Below are 23,023 nucleotides of genomic sequence, written 5' to 3'. Positions count from 1 at the left end.
GGTGGACAGGCCACGGATGAGATGGTCAACGAATTTTACCCGATATCCAATGCGAGGTGTAGGGAAGCTCTCTTCTCCGGGAAAGATCAGCCCCTCGTCCTTCTGCGTCAGACCAAGCTTCTTCAGCAGGTTCATGTCTTGGTTGGAGATCTTGGATCTCTCCCATCCAGAGATCTCAAAAGCTTCCATCGCCATGATTCCTGGAGCGGTGTGTCGGAGGAATCTGGTGCGCGGTGGCATGCAAATGAGTGGCGGAGGAAAGTAGAGGTGAGAAGTAGCGCGTGGAGTTTGGGGAAAGCACTGGAGTTTTTGCAGAGAGGGGAAAAGAGGAACGGCGCAGCGAAGGGGAAGAAGGAGGAGGAATAAGATCATTTATACTTGGAACGCGATTTGTCCCACCATTGGATAGAAAGGAAGTGAATCTGATGCTTTAAACGTGTTATCAGGGGTAAAATTGTATATTCATTGAGAAGTTACGGGGCAGGCGCCGTAGCACACGTGCCAGGAAAAGCGGAGGACGTGTGCCCCCACTTGTGTAACGTGTCAAGTGGCGCGGTGTCAGGGGTCCACATGCCAGTGAAAGAACAGAGCCCACGCCTTCCGAATACAACGATCGTGGCCATCGTCAGCATTGATGTCACCATATGGGAAATTTCGACTACAGATTTTCAGAGATTGGCGACAAAGAAGTTCATATGATACATGAAAAATAATTTTGGGAGCTTTTGACCAAATACAAGTTCTTGTTCGAATGCTCGGGGGATACTTTTTGTGTGAAGTTTGTTATACAGGTGAATCAAAAGAGGGCAAAGGTGAGCCTACAGCCGAGCATAAATACTCGACTGTAGCCTCGGGGGCTACTCCCATCGGGAGCGTTGGTCGCACACCCGATAAAGATGGGGGATATAAAAATCAATAATATAGCGACAAGATGGTAAAAAGGAGATCCTACAACCAAGCACAAACACTTGGTTGTAGCCTCGGGGGCTACTCCCATCGGGAACGCTTGTTGCGTACCTGATGAAATTGAAGGAGTCAAGATAATTATATTTCGAGTTATACTTATAACTCTTCATATACTCCCATCGGGAGGACAACATAATAAGTCATCGTATGAATCGAAACAATGAGCCATTCCAGCAGCCGAAAAAGGCACTCGACAATATATTTTCAGAGTGCCTCAGTCGCGATTAAAACTCTGAATGCCGTAAAACTTTACGAAGGTAAGACCCCGGGATCCGTCCTGTGTGGCGTGGTATCGCACATGAATGCGCTCTGCTACTTTTTCCGTGTCAACAGATGCGAAGAAAAATCCTAACGGATGCGTTAGGTACCCGATAAGATATGACTGGAGTTCGGCATATGGTAAGACCTTAAGCGGCACGTGTCGAACTACGCCAGTATACCGAGATCATGTCCATGGACTTGATCTTGAAGTAGGTTTTTGTGGGATTGCCACGAGAGCAGTTAACTGGTACCTGATCTGTCGTGGATGTGACCACGGCAGATGCTACAGGGGGTAGCACTTCGTTGATGCGAGGGGAAGGGAACATCGCCATCTACGGGTCGAGGTGCAAGAGACGCAAGGGTTTTACCCAGGTTCAGCCCCTCCGGAGAGTAAAAGGCCTACGTCCTGCTAGATCTTTATTGCTCAGTGGAGAATTACAATGGGGGGGCTCAGTCGGCGGCTACGCCTAGAGCTTACAAAGGGAGATTAGATCTCGAATAAGGTGTCCTCTAGGGTTTAAGCTCGGGGGTTTATATAGGCACCCCCAATCTAGGGTTACATGGAGATAACTCCGAATCGTATCAGTTGCTACTAATCCGGGATTCGTTAATCCTCTTGCAAGTAATCTTCTTATCCAGTCGCGCAGATCTTCTCCTTGGGATCATGGCCCAGTCGCCTTAGGGCCCAGTCGCTTGGGCGACTGGCGGTCCGCCTGGGCCTCCGTCTTCACGGCGAGTGGGACTGGCGACCCACCCCCTATGGGCATATCCCCATCAGTAGTCCCCGAGCGCGGTGGTGATGAAGCGCGGATCTAGAGCAAGTCTTGGAGAGGCATAGTGATGGATCAAGGTGAATCGCCACCGGGCTCCCAAAGATAAAGTTGCGGGTTCGGTGCCAGTCTCCAATCGCCTGAACTTGGTCAGTCAGTCGGCGTATGACAGTCGGCGTTAGCCAGTCGTCGTTGGCCAGTCGGCGCGCATTCACCACAGAGACACGTGGAGGAGCCAACGGCTAGATTTCACGTTGACCGAGGCATGAACCGTTTGCATGTTGTTGACCGTTGGGCCTGACGTGACCGCTAACGGCTAGTTTAACGGCTATTCAGCCGGAGCCGGCGCAGATCTTGACCGTTGATTGCGGGGCGGCGATTCCGGGACGAATTAACGAACGGATTTCATCCTTAATCTGGGCGAGTGCGGGCGGTATAAAGGATTGCCCCTGGGATTAGGGTTCACCACTCCTCCGCACTCTTCTCTCATCTTCTCCTCATCCCATCCTCATTCCAAGCTCCACACACATCCATGGCGGCGAAGGGCTGGGGCAAGTCGAAGGTCACGCGGGAGTCTCTCCTCCCGTACGTCGCCTCCGGGGTCATCCCGGAATTCAAGCAAGAGCGGTGGCGAGTTCCGCCGGCGAACGAGGTGGAACCCCTCCCGCGCCCGGGGAGTTCGTGATCTACCTGAGCTTCCTCGACCGTGGGTTCGCTCTCCCCACCTCTGATTTCCTCCGGCAGTTGTTAGCCTTTTACAACATCAAGGTCTCCGACCTCGGGCCGCACAGCGTCCAACAGATTTCGCTGTTCGTGGCGCTGTGCGAGTGTTACTTGGGCTGTCCGCCCTATTTCCCACTGTGGGTATCGATCTTCCATGGGCGGGCGACTCGGGCCAGCAAGAGCAGCGAGGCGCTCATCCTGAACGGCGGAATCACCTTCCAGGTGAAGTCACCGCTGGCTTCCCCTCGGAGACTGGCGAGTTCGACGTTGCCGAGGTGCTACGCTTGATGGATGCGGTGCGTCCCTTTGCCGACCGGGTACTGGCGACTGCGGACTTGGAGACTCACATCTCCAGCCAAGCGGCGCCTGGGGACGCGGAGAAGGAGCCAGGCCCGGTGGACTACCCCGCGGAGCGCCTCTTCCATGCCGTGGCCGCCGGCTCCTTGTCTACGTACCCGGTCGTACTGTACACGCCGAAGTTTCGTCACGGCGATGATGGCGCCGAACCTGTCGTAGAAGGGGCTCCGGGGCCGTCCTCGTAGGTTTCTAAGTCCCTGTGTAAGAAGTAACTTAAATTCCCGCGAGCGGGTGTCAGTTGTAAATAAAGTGGTAATTTTTGCTTAACTATAATTCGGTAGTTGCTTTTGAATTTATGTTATTGTGACGGCGATGCTTTGGAGTTGGTTCCGACTATCCATGGCCTTCAGGCCAGTCGCCTTGCGACCCCGATGAAGGCTATCGACTTGACTGTTTTCCTTTTCGAGCTGGGCGTCCCCAGTCGCAGTACGTAGTCGTTATAGTACGAATAGCAGCCTCATGGGTGGAGTAGCGGTAGGTTGTAGTTTGCGCTGTTAATATGTAGCGCGCCACTCGTCGTGGCTCGGTGAGCCAGTCGCTAGGCGACTCCAAAGGGGGTCATTGCGGGCGTATTTTCCTTGGCGAGCCGCGGGTCCGTTTTGCGGGGTCCCTAGTCGAAGTACTTAGCCGCGCAATTCGCCAGCCTAAGGTAGAGGAGGGCATTGGTGTGCTGTATAACGTAGCACGAGACGGTCGCCGTGGCCCGTGGGGCTGGCCGAGCATGCGGCCCTGCTGTGGGTTCCAGTCGCCGTTTTCACCCGACGGCGTAAGGGGTGGTGGTTGACCGGACCTGGTGTTGCGTCTGGTCACGCCGCCATGCCCTTGTTAGCCCGGCTACTTGGCCGATCGTGGACTTCACTCTTCCAGCAGCGGCGACCGAAGGTCTCTCAGTACCGAGTCGCTTATCGCGGCGACTGGGCCGGTATGTACCGGGATGAGAGATGGAGATATCTAGCGGATGAAGGAGAGGCATCGGAGTTGGAGATCAATGCGGTCGGCGATTTTTATTAACCTCTGAATTTGCGGGCTACATTTTGTCTTTAGGTGTAAAACCGTCGGAGGAGGTTGACGTTCCAGGGGCGCTCCACCTCTTTGGTGAGCGGTTCGCCTTTGTCGTCTTTGCGGACGTCGATGAGGTAGTAGGAGTCGTTGCCGAGTACGCGGCTGACGGCGAATGGTCCTTCCCAGGGCGGGGATAGCTTGTGCATGCCTTTCCTGTCTTGGATTAGCCGAAGTACCAGGTCTCCGACTTGGAAGGAGCGACTCCGAACGCGACGACTGTGGTAGCGCCGGAGATCCTGCTGGCAGATGGCGGTCCTGGAGAGTGCGAGGTCTCTGGCCTCGTCAAGGAGGTCGACGTCGTCTTGGCGAGCTCGCTCGTTGTCTTCTTCGGCGTAGTTGGCGACCCGAGGCGAATCGTAGGCGATGTCCGTGGGCATAACGGCCTCGGCGCCATACACCAGGAAAAAAGGCGTGAAACCAGTCGACCTGTTTGGTGTTGTGCGGATGCCCCACAGTACCGAAGAGAGCTCTTCTGCCCAGCAACCGGCTGCGCGTTCCAGTGGCACGACCAGGCGCGGTTTGAGTCCGTCAAGGATGCTCTGATTTGCTCTTTCTGCTTGGCCGTTCGACTCGGGGTGGGCGACTGAGGCGAGGTCGAGTCGGATGCCCTTCTCTTCACAGAAGTCAGCCATCTCCCCTTTGGCGAAGTTGGTGCCATTGTCGGTAATGATGTTGTGAGGGTAGCCATATCGATAGATAAGCTCGCGTAGGAACTTTGTGGCTGTCTTCCCGTCGCACTTCTTTATGGGCTTTGCTTCTACCCATTTGGTGAACTTGTCCACCGCAACCAGGAGGTGAGTATATCCGCCGGGGGCCGTTTTGAATTTCCCCACCATGTCCATGCCCCAGACGGCGAAGGGCCAGGTGAGGGGAATGGTCTTCAATGCCGACCCTGGCATGTGCGACTGGCTTGCATACTTTTGGCACCCGGCGCACAAACGGACGAGCGCGACTGCATCTTCGTGGGCTGTTGGCCAGTAGAAGCCGTGACGAAAGGCCTTGGCGACGATTGAACGCGCGCCTGCGTGGTGGCCGCAGTCCCCTGCGTGGATGTCGCGCAGAATGTTGCGCCCTTCCGCGGTAGCGACGCATCGTTGGAACACTCCCGAGACACTGCGCTTGTATAGTTCATTGTTGATGATGGTGAAGGACTTGCACCTGCGCACGATGGCCCGTGCTTTGGCTTCATCCATTGGCAGTGTCTGGCGCTCGAGGTAGCTTATGTATGGCTCGGTCCAATCGATGCTGTCGGCGGCGAGTGCGACTAAGGTGGAGTCGGGAGCAGGTGGCTCGGCAATGTCCAGCTCGCGGGGTGCGCGCACCGAGGGGTGGCTGAGGATATCCGGGACGACGCCCGGAGGGGGGTGGAGTCGCTTGGACCCAATTCTGGCTAGCGCATCGGCTTCTTCATTCTTGCGCCTGTCGACCCATTCGACAACGTGGCCGGCGAAGCCAGCGCCGGCTTGGTCGACGGCGCGCTTGTATGCGATCATGTTGGCGTCGGTGGCGTCGCAGGTGCCGGAAGTCTGGCTGGCGACTAGGTCGGAATCGCCGAGGCAGCGCAGCCGTGTTGCGCCCATCTCTTTTGCGACTCGCATACCGTGTAGAAGCGCCTCGTATTCGGCCATGTTGTTGGTGCATGGCTCGAATCTGAGTTGTAGGACGTACTTCACTGTGTCGCCCTTTGGTGATGTGAGGACGACTCCCGCGCCTGCCCCTTCGAGGTTTTTAGAACCGTCGAAGTGCAGTGTCCAGTGTTTAAGGTCCGCGGGGGGCTTGGCTGCTGGGCCTCTTCCCAGTCGGCGAGGAAGTCGGCGAGTGCCTGAGATTTGATGGCATGGCGCAACTCGTAGGTGATGTTGTGGACGCCGAGCTCGACTGCCCACTTGGCGATCCGGCCAGTTGCGTCGCGGTTGCGGATGATGTCGGCGAGTGGCGTTGAGGCGACTACCTTGATGGGGTGCTCGTGGAAGTAAGGGGCCAGTCGCCTCTGGGCCCTGAGGACTGCGTACACCAGCTTTTGGTAGTGCGGATACCGCTGCTTGGATTCGATTAGAGCTTCGCTGATGTAGTAGACCGGGCGTTGTACCAGTTGCTCCCTTCCCTCTTCCTTCCGTTCGACAACCATGACCGCGCTTATAGCGCGGTTCGACGCGGCGACGTATAGGAGCATAGTCTCTTTTGGCAGCGGGGCTGCGAGGATAGGGGCATTCGAAAGAGCGTGCTGGAGTTCTTCCAGGGCCTGCTGCGCCTCATCTGTCCACCTGAATGATTCCGACTTCTTGAGCAAGCGGTAGAGTGGCATGGCCTTGTCGCCGAGCCGGGGTATGAAGCGGCTGAGGGCGGCGACTCGGCCGGCGAGTTTCTGCGCGTCGACTAGGCAGGTCGGCTGCTTGGTGCGCATGACCGCCAGTGTCTTCTCCGGGTTGGGCTCGATGCCTCGTTTGGAGACGACGTAGCCTAGCAGTTGTCCGGACGGAACCCCGAAGGTGCACTTTAAAGGGTTGAGCTTGATCTTGTACCGTCGTAAGTTGGCGAACGTTTCAGCGAGGTCATTGATGAGGTCGGTCTGGTGAGTCGATTTGACCACCACGTCATCGATGTAGACATGCACATTGCGGCCGATCTGGCTTTCCAGGCAGCTGTTCATGCACCGCTGGTACGTTGCTCCGGCGTTCTTGAGGCCGAAGGTCATGGACGTGTAGCAGTAGGCGCCTAGGGGCGTGATGAATCGCTGTCTTCTCTTGGTCTTCCTTGGCCATCTTTATTTGATTGTACCCGGAGTACGCATCAAGGAAGCATAGCGACTCGGACCCGGCGACCGCATCGATAATTTGGTCGATTCGCGGTAGGACGAATGGGTCCTTGGGGCATGCGCTGTTGAGGCTTGTGTAGTCGATACACATTCGCCACGTCTTGTTTTTCTTTAGCACCAGGACTGGGTTTGCCAGCCATTTTGGGTGTTTGATTTCGATGATGAAGCCGGCGGCGAGTAGCCGGTTTACTTCTTCGGCGATTGCGCGTCGCCGTTCTTCTCCTACAGGGCGCATTGCCTGCCTAACGGGTCGCGCGGAGGGATCGACGTGTAATTTGTGCTCAGCAAGTTCTCTCGGGACACCTGGCATGTCAGACGGTTTCCATGCGAAGATATCTCGATTCTCACGGAGGAACTTGATGAGCGCGCTTTCCTATTGGGCGGACAGGCCCGTCCCAATGGTAACTTGCTTACTTGGATCGTTTTCTACAAGATCTACTTGGCGAGTGCCTGTTGCAGGCTTGAAGGTTGCTGCGGACGAGTCGAGCTCGGTTGGCTTCTCCAGGATGGCTGGGTCGTTGCGATCTACTGGATACTTGGCGAGCTCGGCGGAGTTGTCTTGTTCGTCGGCGATGACGGCGTCGGCAAGCTTGGTGCTGTCGTCCTCGCATTCCAATGCCATCTCCGGATCGCCGTGGACGGTGATGACGCCTCGAGGCCCTGGCATCTTCATCATGTTGTATGCGTAGTGGGGGGTCGCCATGAAGCGGGCGAACGCCTGTCGGCGAGTACGCAGTGGTAGGAGCTGCGGAAGTTCACCACCTCGAACGTTATCCGCTCGGTGCGGTAGTTCACGGGCGTGCCGAAGGTGACTGGCAACGTCACCTTGCCGATCGGAAAGGCCTTCCGCCCAGGGACGATGCCGTGGAACGTAACCTTGGTGCTCTCGAGGCGTGAGTCTGGTAAACCAAGCCGCTGGAAGGTTTCGTAGTACATAATGTTGATGGAGCTTCCCCCGTCCATCAGGGTTTCTGGCAGCCAGTAGTCGGCGACCTTGGGCCTGACGACTAGTGCCACTCGACCGGGGTACTCGATGCGAGGAGCGTGATCTTCGCGGCTCCAGGTAATGCTTTGCTCGGACCAGTTAAGCCACCGGGGCACGTCGGACAGAATGACTGCATGTACCGCCACTGCTCTTGCGAGGACCTTCCTGTCCCGCCGGTCGCCGACCCCAGTGAAGGTGTGGAGCGAGCCGGCGCTGCGACCGAAGCCTTCTCCCTTGTGCTGGTCTTGGTCTTTGGCGCGGTCTTTGTGCTGGTTACCGCCGTCGTTTTCCTTGGCGCGGCGGGCCCTTTCTATCTGCTTCAGGGAGTAGCAATTTCCCGTCGTGTGATTGGCGGGTTTGCCCTCCTTGCTGTGATAAATGCATGGTGCATCTAGGAGGCTGCGGGCGTCGAAGCGCTTGGGCTGAGGCCGATCCTCCCGTGGTGCGCGAGTGTCGCACCGGAACGATTTTGGCTCGCGCTGCTCGTAATCGGTGGTGGTGACCAGCTCGTTGTGTCCTCCTTCTCCGCGGCGCTTGCCGTTGTTAGACCGGCCGGCGAAGCGGTAGTCGCCACGTCGGGGCTCCGTGTGCGCAGGGCGGCGATTTCGTCGCTGACCGTACTCGTCGTCCGAGTCGACTGTAGGGTCTTCGTCGGCGTAGCGGGTGGCGATGTCGAAGAGCTCGGAGATTGAGATATTATCCCTGCTGACGCGACGGAGCTTGGCGCTTAGTGGTTCGTACCGGCAGCAGCGTCGGAAGCAATAGATTGCCGTGTCCGTGCTGATGCCGCTGGAGGTCGTCCACATGTCCTGCCAGCGCTGCACCCACCGGCGGGTCGACTCGCGCGGGCCTTGGACGCAGCGATCCAGGTCTTCTATGGTTGTGGCACGGGTGTATGCGCTGGCGAAGTGCTGGATGAATGCGGCGCGGGCTTCTTCCCAGGAGTCAATGCTGTTGACGGTGAGGGTGTTGAACCAGTGGCGATTGAAGCCGTCCATCATGAGGGGCAGGTAGCGTGCTGCGAGTAGCTCGGAGTGGCCCTGGATCCCCATTGCCATGGCGTATGAGTCGATCCAGACCGTAGGGTCGATATGTGTGCCGTACTTCTCGATGTCGCGGGGTCCTTTGAACCCCACAGGGTACGGCTCGCCTCTGATCATTGGCCCGAAGCAAGCGGGGCCGATTCGAGTGAACGCGCTCTGGCGCGGGGCTTCATCGGCGTGGCGGTTGTTCAACCGATTACGCGCCCGCCATTCTTGGTCGTTGACGATGTGGGTTCGGGCGTCGACTGGCTGTCCGTTGGCGGCGACCATCACCCGCGCGGGGCGCGGCTCGATTCGGTTGTTAGACGAGTGGGCCGCGCACGGTGCTGGCGGCGGGCCGTTGTTGGCGTTGACAATTGCGCGGTTTGCCGCGTCCGACGACGCCGCGCGACTGGCGGATGTGCGCGAATAGAGTCGCCCTTGCGAGTCGGCTGCGGCGTGCTGCTGCTCCAAAGCCTTGGCTACCAAAGCCTTGGCGTGCTGGACAAGGATTGCACCGTCTCCCGTTTCGGGGATTCTTGCGAGGACGGCCTGTGCAGCTGCAACATTGTCGGCTGGAGACGAGTGCAATGGTAAGCCGTTGGTGTCAACTTCTGCCCGAGGAACTTCTGGTGGTGGCGGTGGGGGTGGCGGAGGTGCTCCGCGCACCGCTCTATCTGCAGCAGCCCGACTTCCTTCCGGTATGTCAGGGTTCTGGATTCGGGCGACCCGGATTTCTCCGTCTGGGTCATCGAAGTTAAGGCGCGCGCTGGGGAAGTCGTTTGCGCGGGCGCGCTCCATGCGCCGGCGGTTTCGCTGCTGACGATAGTGGGATACGGCTCTCACTTCATCTTGCTCGAGACGAAATTTCTGCCTTTCGGCGAGCTCCTTTTTCCTCTGCTCTTCGAGGGCCGCCCGGTGCGCCTCGATCTCGGTCGCGGTGGCGGTTGCAGGGAGGGGAGTGGTGAAGGCGTCGATTGGGAGCTCTTCTTCACCCCCTGCCATGAAGACTGCGGTCGGGTAGCGGTAGCGTGGGGCCTCGACGGAGTCCGAGTCGGAGTCGCTGCCGAAGAGGGAGAGGATGGAGTCATCCTCGAAGCCACCTTCGAAGTCGCTTGGGTGGGAGACCAAGGAGATAGAGTCCTTGGCCGACGCCGTGGCAACAGAGCGGGCAGTCGGGGACGCAGCGGTGGACCCGGCAACCGACGTTATAGCGATGATGTCGGTGAAGTCGGCGTCGATCGCGGCGATGACGGAGTCGATGGCTGGGACGGTGTCGGCGGAGTCGGCGGCTGGGACGGTGTCGGCGGAGTCGGCGGCTGTCGAGGCAACGGTGGATTTGGCGGTCGGTGCCACGACCGCCGACTCGGCATCGTCTTCCAGGGCCGTCTCAGCCTCTGCGTATACCTCGCCGGTGACCGGGCGAGTAGCGGTGAGGAGCTGTCCCGGCGCGAAGGGGTCGTGCGACCGACCGGGGCGAGGCTCAGCGGGGTCGCTGACGCCAGCGAGCCCAACGAAGAGGTTGATGGAGCCGATCGGCACCATCCAGGCGTGCTTGAGAGGCGACGAGGCGGGCTGGTAGGTGCTTGGTTGGATGTGGAAGAAATTGCCGGTGGCGATCATCCTTCCGGAAGCAACCGGCCGCCGCACTGGCGAGTAGGGCCTCGCCGTAGCTCGGAGGCTTGATGTCCCATGCCCCACGGTGGGCGCCACTGTCGTGGATGTGACCACGGCAGATGCTACAGGGGTAGCACTTCGTTGATGTGAGGGAAGGGAACATCGCCATCTACGGGTCGAGGTGCAAGAGACGCAAGGGTTTTACCCAGGTTCAGCCCCTCCGGAGAGTAAAAGGCCTACGTCCTGCTAGATCTTTATTGCTCAGTGGAGAATTACAATGGGGGGGGGGGGGGCTCAGTCGGCGGCTATGCCTAGAGCTTACAGAGGGAGATTAGATCTCGAATAAGGTGTCCTCTAGGGTTTAAGCTCGGGGGTTTATATAGGCACCCCCGATCTAGGGTTACATGGAGATAACTCCGAATCGTATCAGTTGCTACTAATCCGGGATTCGTTAATCCTCTTGCAAGTAATCTTCTTATCCAGTCGCGCAGATCTTCTCCTTGGGATCACGGCCCAGTCGCCTTAGGGCCCAGTCGCTTGGGCGACTGGCGGTCCGCCTGGGCCTCCGTCTTCACGGCGAGTGGGACTGGCGACCCACCCCCTATGGGCATATCCCCATCATGATCCGTTAGATGAACCAACCCCAATTACCGTTATCCCTGTACAAAATATGATCGTTTTATGAAAGTCATTTAGTAACTCGAAGAAATCAGATGTTAATTGTAATGAAGGAGATTTTCCCTGATTCTTCGATTCAAGCAAAATCTCGGGGGCTACTGACATAGGCATCCCCAATGGGCCTACCGAAGATGGTACCCGGGATTTACTGAAGGCCCACGGCCCGAAGTTTATGAAGCCCGGAAGCCCAGTTAAGAGATAGCTTGGAAAGATAGAGTTGTATTAGGAATAATGGCTTGTAACTATTACGGGACGAACTCAAAGAGTCTCCCGGTCTTTGTAACTTGTACATCACGAAACCCGCGGCTCCGCCTCCTATATAAGGGGGAGTCGAGGGAGAAAGAAGGGGTCGATTTCATTGTCAACATAACCCTAGTTTTCTAGCAGTTGAGTACTTTTCCGGCTAAACCCTCGAGATCTACTTGCCCTCTACTTCCTACGAAAACCCTAGTCTACAATCCGTAGGCATTGACAAGTCGATACCTTGTCAATCATCTTCTTCATGACGATCTTCTCTCATGATGATATTCTCCGCCGACATGTGGTGCTTCATCATCTCGCTCGCCATGGTCTTCATGCATGAAACTGCCCCTCAGCAGGTGCTCCTCCAGTTGTCCAGAATCAGGGTTGATCCAGCGCTCGAGTTTGCATGATCGACATAGACATCTTATCTGGCACCTATTGTTCCGAATCATGTCCTCCTTCGCGTCTTTCTTATATCTACTGATTCGAGCGGAACTCATCGAGAGGACCATGGTTGCCTGCCAATGGTATGCATAGAATAGAAAATTAGAACCACAACACCTGCACACACATGCATGGACCGTACCTCTCCTAAAGGTATACATGGAGCGGAAAAATTCGGCATGACCTCTCCTAAAGGTAGGACATATGGGTAGTGCGAAAATGTGCCGAAACGGAAATGAATCAACATTTCGGCAAACATCCATGCACCACACCTGCACACACACAAGCGCTTCACCCGCAACAAGCATCCAAACACACCGATGGCCACACAAGATTGACATGCATATGCATATCTCCTCCAACTACTCACCTTGTAGATTCGATATCGAGACGAGACCGTGATCAATGAGTTGGTGAGGAGGAGAGAGTATGGAGAGCCTTCTCCTCACCACCAATTATGTATCAACCAAAATAAGTGCAATTATGTACCAAAGAAAGTGAAAAGTATGGCCAAAATGGGATGAGAGAGAGGGGGGACGAGCTAGATGGAGGAGGAAGAAGAATGGCTTGGGTAGTGTGGTAGGTGGGAGGTTGGAACTTTTCTAGGTCTGTTTCGCTAATTCTGTGGCGCACCGGGGCCAGTGCGCCACAGAAATAAGACATTCTGTGGCGCACCAGCGCCAGTGTGCGCCACAGAATTAAGGTATTCTGTGGCACACTGGCCCCGTTGCGCCATTGAAATAGAGAAACCAATGATTGTGGATGGCAGGGTGTGGGCCCCACACTATTTTTGTGGCACATGTAATTGCGTTGCGCCACAAAAATAAGCTATTTTTTGTGGCGCACCTAGTCTGATGCGCCACAGAAATTGTTTCTGTAGCGCATGAAAAGCTGGTGCGCCACAAAAATAGAATTCATCTATAAGGCTTTTCCTACTAGTGTAACTATCGACATGAAGGACATATCGAGGTTTTGGATTAGGTTGTCTCGTTCGCCTTCGGGTATACCTGTCAGCAGAGACCTTGCTCTTCCCCGATGGCCTCCATGGTTATTTGCCAAACTTCCTGAGTGTCAACTCAAGTTAGCTCTACGCTCGCTGGAAGCATTTGCCGCAGCTTTTCATGCATCGAGTGTTTCTTGTAGCTTTTCTAACTCACATCTAGAGCGGCTGATTTTATATTGATATGCTTGAAGTGCTGCCGGCGAAACTTGTGTAGCCATAGGCTCTATGCCATTCATAGCCCTTTCAGATCTGTCACGTGCTTCCTATGGTAAGCGCACTTTTTCTTGTGGTTCCGGCCCGATGTATTTTCCTCCTGTTCCATGTGTGAGATCTGCGGGATCGATGTAAGGATTGCCCAAATCATTGAAAGCCTCAGATTCCTCGTCAGCTTCACGGCCTGATCCCGTGATTACGCAGATATGATGATATGTTGTGCTTCCATCATACTCAGGATATGTGACACCGTCGGATGAATCGGTGAAGACCTTGTTGTCGACAGAGTTGTTGGTATAGGCGGAGTCAACGCTGGTGAAGCTCTCCGAGTTGCTTTCTTGAGATAGATTGGTTTCCGTCAACGACACGAAGGTCATGCCACCAAACAGATACTCGAGTGCCCCGCCGTCGGCAAGCTTGATGTAGCGTGGCCACGAAGCTTCTTCATCGCTTGATTCGATAGACGTTGTTGACAACCTCGACAAATCAGATTTGGCTGCCAACGGTTCCAAAAAAATTGGAGCCAAAAAATGGTGTGATCCTTCTTTCCCGAAGAGGAAGCGGAAACTCCCGAACGTCATCTCTGTCGAGTCCTCCAGATGGGCATATGCATGCATGCAGGCAGGATCGTGAGGAACAAAATCGACGAGATCGGGTTGCACTCGTTTACCTCCTTCCATGATGTTGTTTGCTGTCGACGACGATGTTGACGATGCCATCGAGATCAGGACCTTGCGACCTCCAATTCCCACAGACGGCACCAATTGAGAAGGGATTAACTTGTCAATACCTACGCGTTGTAGACTTAGGATTTCGTAAGAAGTAGAGGGCAAGTAGATCTCGAATGTTTCAGCCAAACAAAGGTGCTCAACTCAATAATATGGTGGCTAGGGTTACAATGATTCAATCCTTTTCTCGTTCCTCGGCTTCCCCTTTATATAGGAGGCGAAGCTGAGGCCTTTCCGTGTCGTACAAGTTACAAATTATCGAGGCGTGTTGGGCCTTTCCTATATTTATACTGGTTTCCTATTACAACTCTATTTTCCTAACTCGTTGATCCTTAGCCTCCTAGGTCTCCAAAGATTCGAATCCACGGACTTCATGCTTCTTTATAGAGCCAGGGTACTTTATTCGGCATGCCTGCTAGGCATACCTATGTGACTGAGGAATGAGCAGAGAGAAGAGAGGGGGAAGCTTACCATGCGCGTGGAAGTAGAAGCCATGACATGGCAAGGCAATGCTCGCGCGGCCGCAGCAGCTAGAAGTCCAGGGAGGTCGTCGGTGTTACGCTTGCGAGTTCATCCCCACCGCAAGCACAACACGCTAGAGACGAAGGCACAGGTGACGCCACAGCATCACCCGCGCCAGGTCCATCTCCAGGCACACGAGAGCGTCAATAGCGGCAGCCTCATCCCGCCGGAGACCACAGATCGACGCAGGATCGACGAAGCCGACCAGTCTCCAGATCTAGCACGGAGGCAATCTAGAGAAGGAGGTGGCGAGCGATGAATCTACGCGGATGGTAAGGAGGAGCGTCACGAGAGGAGTCGAACGCGATTGGTGGTGAGGTCAGGCGAGGTCGGAGTGAGCCGGAGCGTGGCGGCGACCGCAACGGTGACGCCATCGCCATAGCGCGTTAGGGTTAGGGTTAGAACGCTTGAGAGAGTGAGAGAGAGAGTGACCGACTCGGTCGGTTTGGACTGAACCGGTCTAGCTCAACCCTGGTGGGCTGATCAATGGGCCCAAAGGGGTATTTTAGACTTTTCCATTAGGATTTAAATCAATTCAAATTTAAATTCAAATCTTTCACTTAAAAAATTGCAAATAAATCCAGGATAACTCCAAAAATTCAAGAAAAATAAGAATAATTCATAAAAATTATTCCTTAACCAAAATAAAATATGAAATGCAATGAACAATGCAAATTTTAATTTTAGAATTTTTTGATGAATTCCAAATTGGAATTTAAGATTAGAAATTTTTCTTTGAAATAAAAATCAAGGAAAATTCCAAATGGCTTTAAATATTTTCTAAATCCAATATTTTCACAAAGAGAAAATTCTATTATTCCAAATCATTTTCTTTTGAGGTAAATATTTCCAAAAGGAAAATTCTATTATTTCAAATATTTTCTTTTCAAGTAAATATTTTCAAAAGGAAATTCTGTTATTCCAAATCCTTTCTTATTAAATATTTTTTAAGGAATAAATATTCCAATAATACTTTAATCACACATATCTTAATAAATATTCAGGGGAAAGGAATTCAACCGAAAACAAATCCATCATGCATATATCATTTGGATTTTATAACATTGTCCTTATCAGACAATGATGCTTCTTTTCAGAACCTGAGGTCCAGGTTTGATCCTAACCTTCGAACTGCACTATCTCGTAGTCTCCAGGCAAGTTCACTTTTTTCTCATGTCATATTGATTATTTTCTATACTTATCACTCCTACATTGAAAAGCAATATACTTATCACTCCTACATTGAAAATAAAATTTTACTTTTACAATTATGAATGTGACTATGTGGTGAGCAATGTAACCATGGTATGTGTTGCTGGTGGTGGCTCCATTGCAAGGGTTCTACTCATCTAGGACTAATCACCAATGTTGTCCATTGATTCTAGCATCGTACATATCGCGTTAACCATGAGATCTATAATGGCTCTAGGGAAGTCAGATGTATCTTTTTCCTTGTGCGTACCAACGGACTTGATAGAGTCTAGCTAGGTGTTGCGATAACACTGCAGTGGTTGGGAAATCCCTTAAATCCCCATCCTTGAGGATGAGTGCGTTCTATCGTGTATGATGGATTGTCCATAGTACATCGGGGGAAGTCTACCGGGGATGTACGGATGGACAAAAGGGAGGGTATGCATGGTCACAGAGAAGGCAGTGATTGGCTTGGTTCTTATACTGGGCCTCACGCCAAGGAAGTGTGGACGGGATAGTACGCCCGGTAGGCAACAAGGATAAGTTCTCTTATGGGAAAAGTAACGCAACTCTACAGAGTGTATCAAATTGTGGATGTCACTCCCTGTTCCGGGAAGGGAACTACGAACGCGGCCGGAAAGGAACTTCGTGAAGTTCTGGTCAACCTGTGAAGACTGGCGGGCATAGTTTTCAGAATAAAATAAACCTGTTGAAGAAATGTTTGCGAAACGTGCATTGACCTGAGATTTTCTGATCAATGGTCATAGCTAGTGCATCAAACTTATTTTCTCTTTTGAACTTGCTGAGTACCTCTGTACTCACTTTCTTTCGACACCCTTACTAGACTGTGATCATGAAGACGAGGCCTGCACCGGAGCACCAGAAAGGGGACTATGAGTTGGTCTACGAAGAGCCTGACCTTTTAGGAGGAGTTGAAGGTGTGGACTATGGGATAGTCTACAGAGCAGATGATGCAGAGGCGGAGGAGTAGAGTCTTACCTTAGAAATCTCGGAGCCGAGCAAAGTAGTGACTTTCCTAAATAAGTTGTTGAGCTCGTCATGTCTATTTAGTTTTAGTTGTAATGATACTTAAGTATGATCGTAGGACGTTCCCATCGGACCTATCAGAATACCAGACACATGCTTGTAATATAATATATGGAGTGTTATGACCTGCAATATTTCTATTGTACCACTCTGAGGGATGTGATATTTGTGAAGAATCCCCTTCATGAATGTCATATCAATGACTTGTAGACTACAACATGCAGTGGTATGCTGGATCACCGCACCGAAGCCATCTCTTTGGTCTTGCTCATCTCCCTCACCAGAGCCATCTCCTCGGTTTTGCTCATCTCCCTCACCGGATTGGTTCAGATAAAGCGAGGTGACATCTTCATCATCACGGATAATGTCATCGACGATGTATTTTCTAGGTCTCTACCATGTTCCATAGTTTCTGCAAAGACTTACAAGTTATTGTAATGGTATAAACACAGCGAAGCAGTAATAAGGATAATGCTCAAAACATGATCAAGATTGGAGTTACACATATATAGCTTCAATTAAAGATAATGCTCAAAACATGATCAAAGATTCGAGTTACACATATAGCTCGGGTCCATTTTCTATTTAACCCTAATACATCACAAGACTCAACGTCGACACGAACCGGTTCGTGACACGAACTCGGGTGAGCTCAATTTATAGGCTAGGGGGCTTTAGCACCGGTTCGTGTCATGAACCGGTGCTAATGTTAAAGGTTTAGCGTCTGCCATGCGATCTGACGACAACCCTTTAGCACCGGTTTGTGTCACGAACCGATGCTAAAGGTCCCGCACGAACCGGTTCTAAAGCTCTGCTGGTCCGCTACGATGTCCTGGCTGCACGAACCGGTGCTAATGCACCCTTTAGTCTAGGTTCGTAGCACAACCGGTGCTAATGCTCTTTGGAGCTAAAAGAAATATATATTAGTCATGTTTTCTACTAGTGCACATGCAGGTCGTATCATGCTCTAGTAGCTAGCTTTGCTTCTTTTGTCCATGCACTGATCGTGCATGCATGTTTTGTTTCAGTAATACATAATTTTATGGGAGAAAATGAAAGAAAATAAAGCCAAATCAGCATGCATGCAGGCACGCAAACATGCCCTTTAGCTTTGTCAAAAGCAGTCACATGGATATATATATATACAGCAGTCACATGTACATGGATATACATGGAGATAGCTAGTGCTTCTTTTCTCATACCCAGATTTCGTTTTATTTGAAATATTATAGAACTGGGTTAATTAAGATAAGCCAGGTTTACTTACAAACAAAGAAACACTATTTTTTGCATGTGTGCGCACCCAATATTTGAGTTTTCTCGAATGTGCATCGTGCATCAATCCAACCAAAATTTTCAAGTTTCTTATCTACATTAGCTAGTTAGTATGATGAAATTATTGCATGTGACTTTTATGATGCTAACATATTCCTTAACGACGAAGCAATAACAATATAGTAATTTAATTAGGGTAGCTGGCTAGCTAGCATGTGCGTGCAAGAACTGACAAAAGCAGACAAATCACTTCATTGTGATGGGTCCATGGCTCCATGCACTTCTTTTTTCATACGGATCAGTGCATATCTTATACTAGATGATACCCCGCGCGTTGCTGCAGAAATTTGCGGTGGGTTTTATAAACCTAGGGCAATGAAATATGGAACTCCAATGTTCGGGAAATTAGTATGTCGAACCACTCATATAGAGATTTTATTAATAGAAGAAATTATAAATTCAGAGCAGAAAGTAACTAAATTGAGATTGACAGATATATCTTGGTTAAACATGACACAATATCAGATTGAAACCCGTGTACACAGCTGATACGACCATTTGTTCAAGAACCTCCGCTGGCTATTTTTCTTGATTACCAATCATATTACAAATGTAAGACGAGGCAAGGAGGAGAAATGTAGAACGGTGGATAGACTCTGAATAGCTTACACAACATAAAGTGTGCCGCTACAATGAATATCAATTACCATAAATATACAGATTTACATATGGAATTTTTTTCACACTGTTGGATCCGCTCCATGAGGAAGCCACAAATGTCATATCAGGTGGATAAGCTGCACATGAAGCAAAAAATAGCATACTTTAACAATAATATCCTACAGATATTAAAACTTATGTGTACAAACTTATGTGTACAATAATTCAAAGTAGATGACCGTGGTTTATTATCAAAAAAAATATTAAAACTTATGTGTACAAATTTTGATCAATATATTAGAACCCATACGTACGTGAAATGTTGATCAAAATATTGGAAAATTTATGTTTTGCTGCTCGAGGTCCCGCGTGGTAGATCTACAGCTAGGGGAAAGGGGGCAAAGATATACCTGATCTGCTAATTGATAAAAAAATGCATGCCTTATGATCTCTGATCCAGCTTGTAATCCATGGGGATGCAACGTATGTATTTCCAAAAATACGATAATTATACATACATAAAAATTAGGAGGAGGCACACCTTGATTATTTACTGCAACTGAATCTACCGTGCATGAGCATCAATTTTAGAGAACTAAACCTTCCTGTATGTGCTAGCAGCTAGCTTGATCACTGAAAGAAAGAACACAATTTTCTGCGATTAAAAATGAACCTTAGTTTCAGTGCAGAGGTTACATGAAGCATACAGATGAGAGACATAGAAAAATAATCAACAGACCAGCTGCAGGGTGTTGTGGCGCTGGAGGTAAAGACCAGAGGGAAATTGTGATGTTGAGAATCTGGACTAACCTGCTACGGTGAGGGGACTAAAATGGGGCTTGACGACGGTCCAGGGCTCTTGCTTCCCAGATTCGTCCTACTTATCCGATGTGCCCGGCCGACCGGGCATCCTATCCAGCACATTGGCTTCCTGAAGGCAAAACCTAAAGGATCAAAATTTAAGTTCATGGAGGTAAGAGATCTCAAAGGGAAGGTGGAGAAGAGGATAGGATGACTCACCGCTGGTTGTTGAGATTTTTATAGGAGGAGGAGCTCCACTATTTAATGGTTAGTCTTAAGTGGAGAAGATGAAAACGAAGGAGAAAATCAATCTTCTGATTTATTCCGTGAGTAACTAAGAGAGATAAAGTGGAAGGCTAATGAATGGAGAAGACGAAGTGGAAGGGACACTTTTATTTTTTGTGACAGCGAGCGACATGGAGGGAATTTATAGATAGAAGATTAGGAAACAGAAACATCAATGGATGAATTGGACAATTATTTAGGAAGTAATATTTGTTTGGCTGAGGTGGCACTTTTATGACACATGGCAAGCTAGGATTGCTTAAATATGCTTGATGAGGTGGATAGGCTACATGTAAAGAGAAATGGGATCACCTATTAAGAATAGAAAGATTATGTTGCATGCATGCATGTGTACATGCAACATACATTTCTGCGTGTCTGGAGCTAATTATCTCAAGTGTCTACTCTAAGCATGCATGAATGTATTAGGCTCACTTCAAGGTTAAACAAAACCCTAGATTTTTTTTTAGATTTTTTTAAATTTGAAATATAAATTATGAGTGTTTGAATATAAATTATGAGTGTTTGAACAAAACCCTATATGCCTTTTTATATCGTGAAACGTTATGAATATTCTCTAGCCATTGAAATGATCAACATAATATATTCGGGAATTAATCCTATGCATAGGGGGATGCACTGGAGGGTGGGCACCATAAGGAAAAATCACGCTAGCCCATATGTGATACAGATTTGTCTAACCCAGAAACGATTATGATGTGCAATATTTTCTCGATTAGAAGCACCGATGTATCTTAGTCATGGATTTTCTTCACATAATCTCGACAACTGCGACCGTAAATTGCTAACATCCAGCTGCCAGCGGGTCGTTGATCAAAGCCGAGACACCGCTGACAGTCTAACACTGCCTCCACAAAGCAAAACACGAATACTAAACTCTGTGGCTCTATGTAACCCCCAAGAATGTATCAGGCTGTTGCTAAGTAACACGGCCCAAGCATCTACCTAGGAAGCGGCCTACCTAGCCTAATTGAAGAATAGCTTGTGCCTTTCAGCTTTAGACGAGGGTTTCTCTCTATTCCAGCGATATTAATCGCTAGTATTAAGCTCGCTAGCCTTCATGTTCATGGCGGCACTGAGCCTGGGCACGTGCCCAGGGTGCCCATACGGTAAATCCGCCCCTGTGGGGATGCACATGCCCAAACATCCGGACCGTCGATGTAGCATTTCTACCGACAGTAACAATGTAACCCACATATTTCTGAAGTGTTAGCTGAGCATTTTTGTGTGCATGTCTCGAGTATACGCTTGTGTGTTCTCTTATGTGAGTGCGCGTGTCTGATCGAGGGATGGCATCATCTGTTCATCTTTTTTATGATTACATGATCGTTGATCTAGAATATGTTCTTACAAATATCCTATCTCTAGTAGTATAAATTAACAATTCTCACAAAAACATGCATGATAAATAGTCTACTTTTAAACTTCCGTGCTAAATATCCAGTTTCTAGAAATTCCATCCTTGTGTGTGGCGCTCAACAGAAGATGAAGATTCAATCACTACTTCAGATTTTGGGAATGAACTAGAAATCTACACACAATTGAAAGGAATATGATTAACTAAACACACAGCACGACATACATCACATTTTGCATGTATATCACAAATTTGTAACGAGAGTGGATTTTGTACACCCACACGTGTGGGTGTTTCTATCACCGTCAATTGTGCTTTTTGTATACCCACGCATGGGTGTGGGTCTTTCTGTCATCGTACATTTATTCCTCGAGATTTGTGCCCACCATTGTAAATGAAAAGATTTATTTCTCTCTTCTCATTTTATCCGAATCTCAAAACACAATGGACGGTGATAGAAACACTCAGACCCATGCGTGGGTGTACAAAATCCACTCTCATTTGTAAAGTAGTCACCAAAATAACTCACAAATGACAACATTGGAACATAAATATGGGTTACATACATTAGAACAACAAAAAAATGTTAAAATGAACGCCATGGATATATATCTGCTGATTTTGATTGGTCGAAGCAGTGCTGTTAGGCGTAGGCGGTGTAGTTGGAGCGGAAGGAGGCGAGTGCTTTGCCAGCTCCGCCCCTGATGATATACTGGTGGTACACCATAGCTATGGTGGCTCCGACGAAGGGCCCCACCCAGAAGATCCACTGGTCATCCCACGCCTTCTTGCTGTTGTACACGACGGCGGGCCCGAAACTTCTGGCGGGGTTGATGCCAGTGCCGGTGATGGGGATCGTGGCAAGGTGTACCATGAGCACCGCGAACCCAATGGGCAGCGGCGCCAGCACGGGCACATGAGAGTCCCTAGCCTTGCGCTTCGGGTCGGTGGCGGAGAACACAGTGTACACCAGCACGAAGGTGCCGACGATCTCGGCGGTTAGCCCGGCCCCCTTGGAGTACCCCGGGGCCAGCTCGTTGGCGCCGCCGCCATAGCGTGCGTACTGCGAGCCGTGTACGGACTTGACGAGTCCGGCGCCGCACACCGCGCCGAGGCACTGCGCTACCATGTAGAGAAGTGCTCTGGGAAGCGAGACCTTGCGCGCAAGGAGGAGGCCGAAGGTGACGGCAGGGTTGATGTGGCCGCCGGAGATGCCGGCAGTGCAGTAGACGAGGATGAAGATCATGCCGCCGAAGGACCAGGCGATGCCGAGGATCCCTGCGCCGCCACAGATGGCGCCCTCGGACTGGCGTTTGTGGCCGATGACGGTGGCCACGGTGACGTAGATGAAGAGGAGCGTGGTGGTGAACTCGGCGATGACGGCACGGTAGAGGGACCACTTTCCCAGCTCGCCGGCGTCCAGTAGCGGCGCAGGAGGTGGGTCGCGATAGTCCTTGTTGGCGATGGCAGTGTTGCCGTTGCCGATTGCATGATCCGGCAGCATGCTGCTGGGCGCCATGTGATCAGGTGATGGACGCTTGCTCGATGTTGATCAATCTAGCTTAGCTAGGTGCATGTATATGTGTATATGTATAGACAACCAGCTATGCTATGCATGCCGTAGCAGCGTGTTATGTTTATCGGTCCAAGTATGCACTTATCTCACCCCATCTTCCTTATATAAAGTAAAGTAGCAATCCAACCACGGACGCGGTGTATTTGCTTTAAGGAGCATATGCTAGTTCCCGATTTTGAAAATGGCTTTTAAACATATTTTAGAAAGTTCAAAAAATCCGCCAAAAAATGTCGCATATACATCTTAATGTTTTATGTGCTCACGAAGTTGTTTCACAAAAAAATTAGTATTCATTGTGTCATGTGTAAAATGATAAATTTCGGTGCTAAAAATAGCTCTTCACAAGGACATTTTCTTGTCTTTTTTACACATCACATGAAAATATCAATTTTCTGCGAAAC

At 50.7% G+C, this 23,023-nt stretch overlaps 1 protein-coding gene across 1 annotated transcript; it reads right to left on the bottom strand.

Annotated features, from left to right (window-relative positions):
• Positions 1-21,605: 21,605 nt before the first annotated feature.
• Positions 21,606-22,566, bottom strand: LOC124701060 (probable aquaporin PIP2-8). Its single transcript, XM_047233115.1, has one exon. The coding sequence runs from the start codon at positions 22,563-22,565 to the stop codon at positions 21,690-21,692; it is 876 nt and encodes a 291-aa protein (XP_047089071.1). The 5' UTR covers position 22,566; the 3' UTR covers positions 21,606-21,689.
• Between the last annotated feature and the right edge of the window lie 457 nt (positions 22,567-23,023).

Source organism: Lolium rigidum, chromosome 3 (genome assembly GCF_022539505.1).
Source record: "Lolium rigidum isolate FL_2022 chromosome 3, APGP_CSIRO_Lrig_0.1, whole genome shotgun sequence".
Lineage (NCBI taxonomy): Eukaryota > Viridiplantae > Streptophyta > Magnoliopsida > Poales > Poaceae > Lolium > Lolium rigidum.
This window is presented reverse-complemented; position numbering and strand designations above follow the sequence as displayed.